The sequence below is a fragment of the Mizuhopecten yessoensis genome, unplaced genomic scaffold (assembly GCF_002113885.1).
Source record: "Mizuhopecten yessoensis strain PY_sf001 unplaced genomic scaffold, ASM211388v2 scaffold8807, whole genome shotgun sequence".
NCBI classification, from domain to species: Eukaryota; Metazoa; Mollusca; class Bivalvia; order Pectinida; family Pectinidae; genus Mizuhopecten; species Mizuhopecten yessoensis.
The window spans coordinates 691,511-705,123 of record NW_018407731.1 but is presented as its reverse complement, the minus strand read 5'-3'; the positions used below and the strand labels follow the sequence as shown (position 1 = coordinate 705,123).

The following is a 13,613-nucleotide window of genomic DNA, read 5'->3' as shown; positions in this document are numbered from 1 at the left end:
CTATCCCAGGAAGCCATCAGCCAAATATGAAGATTCTATACCTTTCAGTTCTTTAGAAGAAGTCGTTTGAAGTTTTTGACATATGTGACCCCTGTGACCTTGAAAACAGGTCAAGGTCATTTTCGTTCTCAAACTTTGTAGGGCTCCTACCAACGATACTTTCAACCAAATATCATGACTCTAGGCCTGTCCGTACTTCAGAAGAATTTGTTTAAAGGAAAAGTTGACGGACGAGGACGGACGGACAGACGGACGACGGACGGACGACGGACGCCGCGCCACGGCATAAGCTCACTTGGCACTTCGTGCCAGGTGAGCTAAAAATGACTTGGCTGTGAACTACTTTACTTTCATTTTGACCTTCCTGACCTTGACGGATTGTTTAAAGATGACCTTGCTGTGACCTAGTTTACCTTTACTGCTCCCTTCCACTGCATGGCTAACATAGACCTCTTGAGGTTGAGGTCTTTTTTTCGGAGAGGGTCTTTCTTCTCTTCTGTCAAGTTCATGTCATCCTGGAAAATACAATGGTACAAAAATGTACAATGTAATCACATAGACGAGATGTATCGCTGACCTATATAGCTTACTGACGAGATGTATTGCTGACCTATATAACTTACTGACTAGATGTATTGCTGACCTATATAGCTTACTGACGAGATGTATCGCTGACCTTTATAACTTACTGACGAGATGTATCGCTGACCTACNTTTCAGTTCTTTAGAAGAAGTCGTTTGAAGTTTTTGACATATGTGACCCCTGTGACCTTGAAAACAGGTCAAGGTCATTTTCGTTCTCAAACTTTGTAGGGCTCCTACCAACGATACTTTCAACCAAATATCATGACTCTAGGCCTGTCCGTACTTCAGAAGAATTTGTTTAAAGGAAAAGTTGACGGACGAGGACGGACGGACAGACGGACGACGGACGGACGACGGACGCCGCGCCACGGCATAAGCTCACTTGGCACTTCGTGCCAGGTGAGCTAAAAATGACTTGGCTGTGAACTACTTTACTTTCATTTTGACCTTCCTGACCTTGACGGATTGTTTAAAGATGACCTTGCTGTGACCTAGTTTACCTTTACTGCTCCCTTCCACTGCATGGCTAACATAGACCTCTTGAGGTTGAGGTCTTTTTTTCGGAGAGGGTCTTTCTTCTCTTCTGTCAAGTTCATGTCATCCTGGAAAATACAATGGTACAAAAATGTACAATGTAATCACATAGACGAGATGTATCGCTGACCTATATAGCTTACTGACGAGATGTATTGCTGACCTATATAACTTACTGACTAGATGTATTGCTGACCTATATAGCTTACTGACGAGATGTATCGCTGACCTTTATAACTTACTGACGAGATGTATCGCTGACCTACATAACTTACTGACGAGATGTATCTCTGACCATATAACTTACTGACGAGATGTATCGCTGACCTTTATAGCTTACTGACGAGATGTATCGCTGACCTATATAACTTACTGACGAGATGTATCGCTGACCTATATAACTTACTGACGAGATGTATCACTGAACTACATAACTTACTGACGAGATGTATCACTGACCTATATAACTTACTGACGAGATGTTTCTCTGACCATATAACTTACTGACGAGATGTATCAATGACCTATATAACTTACTGACGAGATGTATCTCTGACCATATAACTTACTGACGAGATGTATCGCTGACCTATATAACTTACTGACGAGATGTATTGCTGACCTATATAACTTACTGACAAGATGTATCGCTGGCCTATATAGCTTACTGACGAGATGTATCACTGACCTATATAACTTACTGACGAGATGTATCACTGAACTACATAACTTACTGACGAGATGTATCACTGAACTACATAACTTATGACAGTGAAGAACATTATCTCTGCTTTTATGAGAACTAATATGCTTTTAAAATATATCTGGGGAATCATCCATCAATAAATAGATAAGCTTACAAAGCTTGCAACATTTTTGTTTTATTTTTGAAGATACAATGTACTTTTCAAATTGTTCCTGTAGATTTCAATGCAAGTTGACACAAATAGAACTATGCTCCTCTCACAGTGAGAATATGACCCGGTTAAGAGCCAGGATTCAGTGTCCAAGTTCAGTTGTGACATCCCCGTGTGATGGTACTTAAATATAATCAAGTGGCCCATCACATGTTCACACAATTCTCACCACTCACTTAGCTTTCCTAAAACGTAGAACTCCCAATAAACAAGTTATCAATTTGTGTAATTGTCAGAAATAACTGGGTTTGTTTTAAGTCAAAATTAAAAACTGCATGTCTTGACATGAGATAGATGTAGGCTCATATTGGGAAAATGTATATGATATTGTATAATATATCAATCAAATCTCATAGGTTCGTAATGGCTCTTCAAATGTACATGTATAATACGTTGATCAAGTTATACAGTATATATCATGTATTAGTCATAATCCCTCATTTTGACGACTGACAAATTGTCTAATTAAACTATTCCAGTTTTACAGGATCATACACCTGAATTTCAACAACATGTTGAATGAAACTGAACAGGAAATTATACCATATTTTTACAGTTCTTTCTATATCAGGTGTTAACAGGCTATATGATACCTGTACGAGTGGCTTTCTCATCAATAAAAATATTTTCACCACAATACAAAAGCAACCATGTATGGAGACCCACCACTGTTTTTGTGATTCAAGGTGGATATTATAATATTTTCACCATAGACCCCTTGTATACAATTTCACAGAGCATACATCTGGGGCAACACACCCGGTAGTTACCTTCTTGGAGGCATAGCCACTCTGACTCAGTATACTGTGTCTGGGGACCACATTTATCAAGTGGTTGCAACTAGAAATATTCATAAATGATACAAATGGTACCATATGGGGAAGCTTGATCTCTCTTTCCTCTAATGTTTCTTTTAAATCAGTTTCCCTACACCAAGTTTATAATCACCCTTAACTTATGGAAAATCTTTAACATACATTTTTCCATTTGATATCATTGATAACGGTTCAAGAAAAAATCTTAACTTAAAGAAACTAATTTGTAATATATTAAAAATTAATCTTATATAAAGTACTTTTCAACTTCAGCTGTCAAGGCTCCTTCTGTGCAGTCCTTTCATTTAAACTCAATAGATGTACCTGGTATGTTCTGTATATGCTGTATTTCATATCCTTGTCCAGTTGATACAAGCATACATCTTTATATATATATATATACACAATAGACTTGGTAAACAAAACCCCATAAACAACCTAAAATTACCAGTACTGATTGGGGCAGTAAATGTCAACTTATTATGTAGTCAGTAGACATTTAGGGGGAAGTCGTAGTTATCAGCAAATCACTCGACCACTTTGACTGCCTTAAAATATCAATGACTCATATGATTTGCAATTTAAAAAAAAAAGATTTTAAAGCTATTTATAACAGGAGATATTAATTTTAGTGCAATAGCTCGTCCTTTATGTATATTCATGAAAATTGTAATGTAGTTTTTAGGAAGACATACTTAATACAACTAGCATAAACCAATAGATAACAAGCCTATCAAAGTTTGTATTATATATATACGTCACATGTGTTTTTTGTGGGGTCATGTTTCGTGAGATATTTCTTTCCTAGTATTATTTGTTTCTGTTACACTAGGAAGTTTTACCTCGAGGCAGACAGCAGAGATTTCCTTTTTACGTATATATGTATCACTGCGACCACTTATGCTGTAGTAGTGCACTCCGTCACATTCAATGGTTGTGACATTATTCACTTACATTTTGACAGGACAACTGACTCATTTTGGATACAAATTTTGACAATTTGATTTGGTGTTTTGTGTATATGGTAGCCAGTTGGTTGTGATTTTGTGTATTTTACGCTGCTAAACCTTGTGTAGATCTAGCAAGGATGTGGAGTTAGGTAGACATAAGTGGTCAATTCAATAGGTCAACACCCAGAAGTGACCAGTCTAAAACTGACCTTGTATAAAGTAACGAAGCACTTCAAACTCAATAGCATATCCTAGTATGTTGTCACCTAATTACTCAATCATATACATATATGACAAGAGGCCCAATAGGCTTGTATCACATTGCGGGTTACTAAATTTATCTCAGGTTGAAAATTAAATTAAATTTCTTTTTACAAATATTGCATTAAAGAAATTTGAAGCAAACAAGGCAAAACCAGGCATGTCTATAAAACTTCAATTTATTAGGCACTTTAACGAAAATATTTTTCCTATTAATTTGAAAGTTACACTTAGAAATGTTGGAGCCACAGGATGTATGTCCATCTTAAATCAACCTTAATGTAGCTTCAAACAGTTGTATATATCACTGATTACCAGTACCAGACAGTTTGAATGAATACAAATAAATGGACAGGTAGATATAGTGGTCTGGGATAGGTTAAAGTTTGTGGCCTTGTTCAGTATTGAAGTTTTAGATAAATTTGTTTTCAGCAGTCATAAAATAGCTATCAATGCAATCATGTAACATTAAAATATATTGAAGACTGACCCAAACAACAACCTCAAAAACCATGCTCACAGAGGAGTAAGCAAACTAGAACACTGACAGGTCAGTAAGGGCCCCGTCTTGTGGCAATATATATCCCCCATAATCATCAAGATGCAATTTGCCCATATAGCTGAGCTTGACGTTTGACATTTGGACTTCAAAAAGAATTGCAAGGAAGCAAAATATACATTTTACATGTACTATGATGCGAGTCATTTCCTTCCACCTCCATATTTGCTGGGCTAACAGAAATGTAAATAATGGTGCAATACTCCTTTGTTAGCTTTGATTTGTTTTATTTCACCTTATATACCTACTCCATCAAAAGCCAGGGTCAAAGTGACCTTTGGACCCAAAGTAAAAAAATACAAAACTTGACCTTGACCCTTTGGACCCACGTAACCTGGACCTAAGGCCAGATGACTCTGTGTTAAGTTCTGAACAACATTGCTTCATAATGTCATAACAAAATGTTCATCAGGGAAAAGGTACAAAATTTAACCTTCACCTTTGACCCAATGACCTTGACCTTTGGTCAGTTGACTCCTTGTTTAATTCTGATCAACTTTGCTTCATCATGTCATAACAAAATGTTCATCGGTGAAAAGATGTAAAATTTGACCTTGACCTTTGCATCTAATGACCTTGACCTTTGACCTCGACTTTTTACCTCAGTGTGTCTCTTTGTTTAATTCCGAACAACTATGCTTCATAATGTCAAAGCAAAATGTTCACCAGTGAAAAGCTACAAAATTTGACCTTGACCGCTGACCCGATGACTTTGACCTTTGGTCAGTTGACTTCTTGTTTAATTCTGATCAACTTTGCTTCATAATGTCATAACAAAATGTTCATCAGTGAAAAGATGCAAAATTTGACCTTGACCTTTGAACCTAATGACCTTAACCTTTGACCTTGACTTTTTACCTCAACATGTATTTTTGTGTACTGAACATCTTGACTAAGTTTCATGTACATCGGTCAATAAATACAAAAGTTATCAGCCAGGAACAAAATTTGTGGACGGACAGACAGACAGACAGACAGAGACAGACAGACAGAGTGATTACTATAGGGCACCCGTATCTCTGATACATGTACAGGGCCCTAACTAGCCATTTGACCATGTAAAATTGTTAAAATGTCGCCTACTGAAGTGTATGCAGGCGTTAAATAGCAATTTCATCATCCATTAGCCATGGATACCTGTATGAATATTTATAGGTAAGAGGTATTATTACCTGTATCACACCTATACAATTCAGTACACCTATATATGTTTTAGCTCCTGTGTACTGACTACTGGCAAGCACAGCAGCACTATACTTTAGTTACTGTGACTAAACGTTTGCTTCCTCTTTTGAATGACTGCTGGGATGCAACCTAAAATTGAGACACTTGACAAGGTTTTTGAACATTTTCCTCACCAAGATATTTGGATTTTCATTACAACTTTATGAAATTGGAAAATTTGAAACAAAGTGATTGTATGTAAAAGCCTCTAAAGTGAAAGATAAATAAAAGGGAGACAATCCTATCAGGGAGACATAATTAACATTTCAATAATTCAGTGAAAATCCAGTTAATAAAAAAAAATAAAAAAATTCATGAGGTTGGACAAACTGTAGTTTTCTAATGGTATGATTAAAATGGGCTCCTAAGAAAGGCCAAATAGGATTGTTTAGTTTTCTTATAATCATAGATTTAATGTCATGGAACCACTTTTATTGAGGGGTTGGTCTTTCGAAGCCATGGACCCCCTGAACATGGCAGCATAAGTTGAACTCCTGACCTTCAACCTCTACCTACCATTATCTATTATATCGTTTCATTTCAACTCATAGAATGTTCACAAAAACGGAGTACATATTACACATAGAATGTTCACAAAAACGGAGTACATATTACACATTGAATGACATCACTGAATGTTGATGCTAAACTGATTCATAAAATGCTGGGTGTAACCAAGTGACCTCCTTCCTCAATATCAATGACACCTCAGTGACGTTCAGCCAGTGTCCTTTGTCATATCAACTTATCCCACTGTACCTATACATTCAATCAACTGCAAGATCTGGTAAAAATAAATCTACCAGTACTTTCGTTTTGTCACAATATTTTCCTTTTATAGTCGAATAGCCATTATAGAGGAGTGGCCAGGAGGTATGGGATATTTAGGACAAAAACGTTACTGTTGACAGTGTCTCAGATAAAAGTGAATTAGTCTACTCCCTATACAGCCAATCCTGAGAGTGATAAATCTGAACTAAACAATGAGTTTGATTTGTTATCAACATGTACGTTCATGGAAGAAGTTGGATAAGTCGGACAACACACTTATCTGTCCGATATACCTAGAAATCAAACTTTTACCTGTACACCACACCTGTACCTTCATACATCACATTCTTACCTTGACACCACACCTATATACAGTTGATTAGACAGTAGCTGATGGTGATGTATGTAACAGTTACAGTGATACATGTGACTGGTATGATAAGAATGACATCAACCATCACAGCCCCCCCCCCCCCCCCCCCCCCCCCCCCCCTCCCTCCCTTGGACTATTTTATTACACTACAGTTCTATATCTCCTCCATCCTACTAAGAGGTAAACCCTATGAATTATTATTATCTGCTACTTTTAACTTCTTCAGTTAAGTAATTTCAACCAGCAGCTCCATTTGACAACTTAAGATATAACAAGAGGTCTAATGGGCCTGTATCACTGTAGTGCTGATAATTTAACTTTGAAGTACAGGCATCAATTACAAAACATACCAGATTACATAAAACGGAGATAAAAATAAAACAGGGATATCTCGAAAGATATGGTCTTCCAGACAAATGGTTGTTACTGTAACATTTCAATGATTACCTACAGCTACCTACCAGTACATAAAGTTCTTTTCTAGTTCAATATACTCTATCCTTTCAATTTTGCTCTTTCACAATCAATAGTCAAAGAACATTGGTTAGAATAAGGAATCAGTTTGAACCAAGGATGCCATAAACTTTCAAAATAATCAATGCTATGTGTGTGGACGTTGTTTTGTATACTATCCTGATAACATCCTACAACTCATATTCTTACACCTTCTCATCATAGCAGACTTGTATAGTTGTGCTTGTAGGATGTAGTACAAGTATTTTCCTATTCAAATATTTTCCAACTTTATTTTGTGTAAACATGTATGCTTTTATTGTCTTCTATTTATTTACAGATAAAGATAATAAATTCTGACAATGTGACATCGATTACTAAAATTCAAAAGTCTAACAATTAGGTCAACAATAATCTTATCTGATCATCAGCTCCTCAATAAACAATCAACATTTGTTCAAAAGTATGTGTGACTCTTCACGTTTGGTGATCTTGGTTAAGTTATTTATTTCGGATCAAAGAGACAGAATTAACCTGCGAATAAATACACAATTTTGCTATCAAATTCAATCGTATTAAACATTCCAATCAAAAGAATTTAAATAACAGCTAACTTTCAATACCACAGATGCCATCGTGTGTTAACAAAACTAGCTTCCTGGTACCCCATGTAACAGTAAGGCATCAACGAAGCATCGTTTTAATAATTCCTGGGATTAACAAACTGAACATTTATCCCTGTGTTCAAATAAAATAAGCCTGGTTATAGCATTCCTGTTTGATATCAGTGACTAATATCATTAAAATTGGTTGGCCAATCTTACGTGCTGGCAGTGTACCTGAACTGTGGCACTGATTCAAAACAAAGATGTAACAGGGACACCTCCAAGGCACCTGTAGCCGATATACAGCTATTCCATCTTTGTGTATTGCAGAGTTATCTCCTCTTGGGAGCAGGTATTGATTGTTACGTCACTTTTTTTGTGAGAGTAACGTCATCAATTTTTGAGAAAACGACGTAATTTTCTCGCACAAACCAATGACGTAACAATAAATCCCTGCTCCCAAGAGAAGATAACTCTGCAATACGCAAAGACAGAATACTGAACACAAAACATATTGACTCATATAACACATATTTTAGACATTATCTTAGTAGATTTGGCTAGTTCAGTAACTGTTAATGAATGTGACAATTACAAATATGGCAACCCCTGCAATTAGATGGTAATTTTTTTCAAATAAATATTGTAACAGTTTTTTGTCTCATAGTTATTTTTGAATATAAACAGATCTGTGTTCCACAGACGGAAAATGTCAGTTAGCGAAATTCTAAACAAAGCTCACATTTTTTTATTTTCAAAATATGACAAATGTGGATACTGTCACCAGATATAGAGAATTTCACATTTTTTTAAGAACAACTTTTGGTAGGGCGTACCTAAATATCAGGCCCGACACAGTTGACAGGTGGACAACTAATTAATAGCTATTAGTACTCTAAATGTCACTTTCTCCAATGTTGATGAATTGAAGCTGTAAATCAGGATGAACTGGTGCAAATAACTCACAGATATATATTACTGATTTTTTTCTTCACATTTTTGCTGAAGCTATAGAAACCAGTGATTTGGTTAAGTTTCCAGTAATAATACATTACTGTAGATGCGCTTTTTTCACTTTACCTAGAATATATACTCTAACACCTGAAGACTCCTAACACATCTGTCAAGAAAAGCCCTGTAACATTACAGTATTTATATATGATACATATTTTTGTGTTATCTATATGCATACAACATATATTTCTGCTGTAAGTCGGTGATTAGGGCACACCCAGTGATATAAGTAATGATACAATGTAATCTACTCAACTTCACCAGGAAGTACTTGTCTGATTATTAATAAACAAGTTCACCCAGATAGTGTGCATATATAGCACTATATATACATACATCTGGTTGTAGTTAATATGTGCTGTAAAACAGAACGTTAAACAAGAATTCCACAGAAGCGGATGTGTCGCCTGCGCAGGAAGATGGGATATTGTGCTTAGCACTGCATGAAGTTTGAGTTTGATCGGCCCAAGGAAACTCAAGTTATCGCACCAAAACAGATTTTCTATTTATAGTAACAGTGACCTTGACCTTTGACCTTTGGACCTGAAAAGCAATACCAAGCAAGCACTTTTGGTAAGGAAGCACTGCATGAAGTTTGAGTTTGTTCGGCCCAAGGAAACTCAAGTTATCGCACGAAAACCTCTGTTCGGACGACGACGCCGACTTAGCAATACCTATGCGTCACCATAAATACCCATGTGTTGATTGTGGAGGATAAAACATCTGTAAGCCACCAAAAGATTTTGTAATACCTTTATATGATATACAATGTATACAACACCTCTTTATCACGATGTACACTGTACAGGTATACCAAGCATGAACTTCATATACGAATCAGTGGGTGGCCCGGAAGTCTGTATTTTGGTACTCATTTATACCCTATGTAACTACACAAGTTTTATAATATAAACCGGTGCTACATCTGGGCGTGTTGTAAGGTTTTGGCTGCAACTTTGCAGCAGAATCCAATCTCACTTGTTCAAAAATGGGACCAATATAGCAAAAGAAGACAATTACCTTAACAAATATCTATACATTTTTTAATATCTCCATCAAAACTACCCTGATTGTGAAGGTAGAGCAGTAGTTTATATCCTGTTTTTTATGTCAATAATGTTAACGTGCCAAATAAATCCCCACATGTTTAGAGGAATGAGCTCTTCACTACAGTTATACAGATCATTCTACCAAGCCAATACCTCAATTTAGAGCCTACTGGTATTATATCTATGAAGTAATAGAGTTTCTAGGCCAAAATAGTACTTGCCAAGCATTTTCTCTTTTTGAAAGGCCATGTGTGTGACATTGAGCACCATCCCCGATTGCTGTGCCAGGCAGCCACTAAATTTAGCACTCTGTCTCACGTTATTGTTTTATCAGGTTGTAACCAACATCAGTGGGCGTGTCAAGGACAGTCATGCATTTAGCACTGGAGATCACTCTGAGCATTTTTTGTGAGGGGGTGTAAGGATTAATCTGAGGTGTCAAATCTTGGCACAGACTGTAAAATGAGAGACTAGGAGTAGAGGATTCAACACAGGCTCTGGGCATAGTCATTTAAAATACATCACAACACAAAAACAACAACACTATCTCAGACCAACAACAACACATCCACGTTGTAGCCATTTTAAAAGAAGTCCTTTGTAGTGATTGCCACATAAAACCAGTCTGTACATGTAAGTATTAGGTAAGACATCAGTATACTTGTGAAGAGGACAAAGCTGAGATAGACAAGTTACTTATGTGAGTGAACTTCCAGCAGGTTGTACATGTGTGAGAGAGAATGCCAGGCCATAAGATCCTGTAGGGGATTGCACCAGGTCATAAATATTGTCCATGTAATAATATATCTCCTTGTCTGCCTTCAGCCTTGTGTACATCTCATTAAATAGTTACACAGGTACTATAAGTATATAAATTTACATTATTACCGTAGTTCCTCAATTATAACATCTTTATCATGACACCAACAATAGTTAAGCTGTCAATTATAGATCTAACACCTAACTAACCATTTTAAACTAAAGACTAGAAAATGTCTGTTAAAGATATCAAAGCACTCTAGGCCGTTTAGTTGACCTAGAGCAACAGTGACCTTGGCATTAGCCTTGGAACCCTAAAATACAAATTCATCAGAAATACTCTCATACCTGACATTTATATAAAATTTGATGAAAATCTATAAGAAATTAAGCCATTTAAGACCTATGACAATGAATTTCGATGGGAAAGACATGGACCCCATCCCTCCCCGGGGCACCCCCAATAAAATGCCAGGGGTATATAAAGATTGTATTCTCATATACTGAGATAGATGCATGTAGCCATCAGGAAGTATGAGACCATTAGTTTCATTATAATAACTATTCTGCTACTTAAATTGAAATTAAATAACTTACCAAAAGTGGTTCTACAGTGATTCAGCAGTTTCCAATTCATTTGTTAGTACATAATGCCTTAGTAATATATTGGTCTGAAAATACAGGTTTCCTATTAATTAAGGTTGATGGCACCTCTGCATCATCTATAATAGGAGCAAGTTTCACGTCAGAGCTATTTTTCAATTTGGAATATGCACAATTCTAGAAGAAGGGAGCACCAGAGTTTTTCAGGCTTAGAGTTACTTCCCCTTTCAAGGTATTTTTAAATCTCTCATTTTGATGATGTGCATGTATAATTCATAGATACCAACATTAGTAAAGTGTATGATAAAGGCTGACTGACGATCACTGTAGTTTCTTTTTCCACTTTTTTCCCCCGATGTATCTTTGTTTTCAAAAACTCAAATTTTGAACGACTATAATTCCATAAAATGCTCCACGAGATGAGATTTATAGCGAATACCAGACATATACCTTTGTTAACAGGGTAACATACCTGTAGAAGTTAACTGATTACACTAAACCAGACACCAACAAACTCCAGAAACTCGACCTAACAAATTAAAGTAGTTTACTGATGAAGTAATACAGCACCCAGCGCATGCATCACATTTCCTCTAATATTTTATGGTAAACATGTACTGACATTCTTGACAGAGTATCAAATAAACCTTAGCTTTATTGTATTGTAAACTGCATAAGGTTCCATCCTGTTTATTCCAGATCATAAATTCAAATCATGACATGAAAAAATAAATAGAGCCAGATGATTTCAAGCTTTCTTGGTAATGGCCAACATGTGATTTTCTATGAAGAAAACGTTTTCTGCATCGAGAACCATGAAGTATTTCCCATTTTGTTTGAAGGTACTGGATTCAATTGTGCGTGTACAGAATTATGCATTGTAGTCTGGTACTAAATATCATGTCACTGAACCTACACATATCACAGGATAGCTAGTGTGCATCTAATGTCACAATTCACATATCAAAGGCTGGCAGCTGTACATCTCATGTCAATTCACATATCAAAGGCTGGCAGCTGTACATCTCATGTCAATTCACATATCAAAGGCTGGCAGCTGTACATCTCATGTCATCGAACATATCAAAGACTGGCAGCTGTACATCTCATGTCAATTCACATATCAAAGGCTGGCAGCTGTACATCTCATGTCAATGTATATATCAAAGGCTGGCAGCTGTACATCTCATGTCAATTCACTTATCAAAGGCTGGCAGCTGTACATCTCATGTCAACTCACATATCGAAGGCTGGCAGCTGTACATCTCATGTCAATGTATATATCAAAGGCTGGCAGCTGTACATCTCATGTCAATTCACTTATCAAAGGCTGGCAGCTGTACATCTCATGTCAACTCACATATCGAAGGCTGGCAGCTGTACATCTCATGTCAATGAACATATCAAAGGCTGGCAGCTGTACATCTCATGTCACTGAACATATCAAAGGCATCTCATGTCAATGAACATATTAAAGGCTGGCAGCTGTACATCTCATGTCAGTGAACATATCAGAGTGGCCTTATAATGCATGGCCTTGTTTATTCCCTATATTTTCAGCTCAATAATAAAAGGCAAGCACTACTTTTAAATATTTTATCTTTAAGAAAAATTGTGTCCTGTTTTTTCATATTTTACAAATTGGGAAAAAATATATCAAAATCTGGTTGGAAATATGGCCTTGGACCCAATTGTATGTACTGTATATAAAACGGACAAGGAAAACCTGGACCCAGTAATATATATAATAGACAGGAAAAACCCAGTATTAATTAGGATTTTGACAATGAAAGATCAACAGGGAGTCGTGTAGACTGCATGCATGTAGATAAATAGCTGACAGGTAGATTGCAATACCATAGAAACCATCAACCAATCAAAATACTGCAGTTCAATAAAAATATTGGTAATCTGCCCATCAATATCCTAAAGCCTACTCCAATCTACTTTAAAAACTCCTTCAGTGATGAGCAACACATACCTGTTAAGTAAATCAAACAGCTTGAGGATCTGGATAAACGATTAATTTACAGCTGTGGTACAATTTTGTTAGGGGTGGGTGGTATTTTGTTTTAAAGTCCTATTAACATCTAAGGTCATTTAAGTTGGGGGCGGGGGGGGGACCTGGAGACTGCATATCA

At 36.5% G+C, this 13,613-nt stretch overlaps 1 protein-coding gene across 6 annotated transcripts in view; it reads right to left on the bottom strand.

Moving 5' to 3' along the window:
- The window catches only part of LOC110456556 (protein diaphanous homolog 2-like), a 75,795-nt gene that overhangs the window by 45,325 nt on the left and 16,857 nt on the right, over nt 1–13,613 (bottom strand). For 5 of the 6 annotated variants that reach the window (XM_021507363.1, XM_021507368.1, XM_021507362.1 and 2 more), the window contains exon 3: nt 1,086–1,187. In XM_021507363.1, coding sequence (XP_021363038.1) covers nt 1,086–1,187 — 102 coding nt within the window. Of the gene's footprint in view, nt 1–413; nt 542–1,085; nt 1,188–13,613 lie in introns of those variants that run through there. The other variant, XM_021507366.1, reaches the window with a different exon arrangement.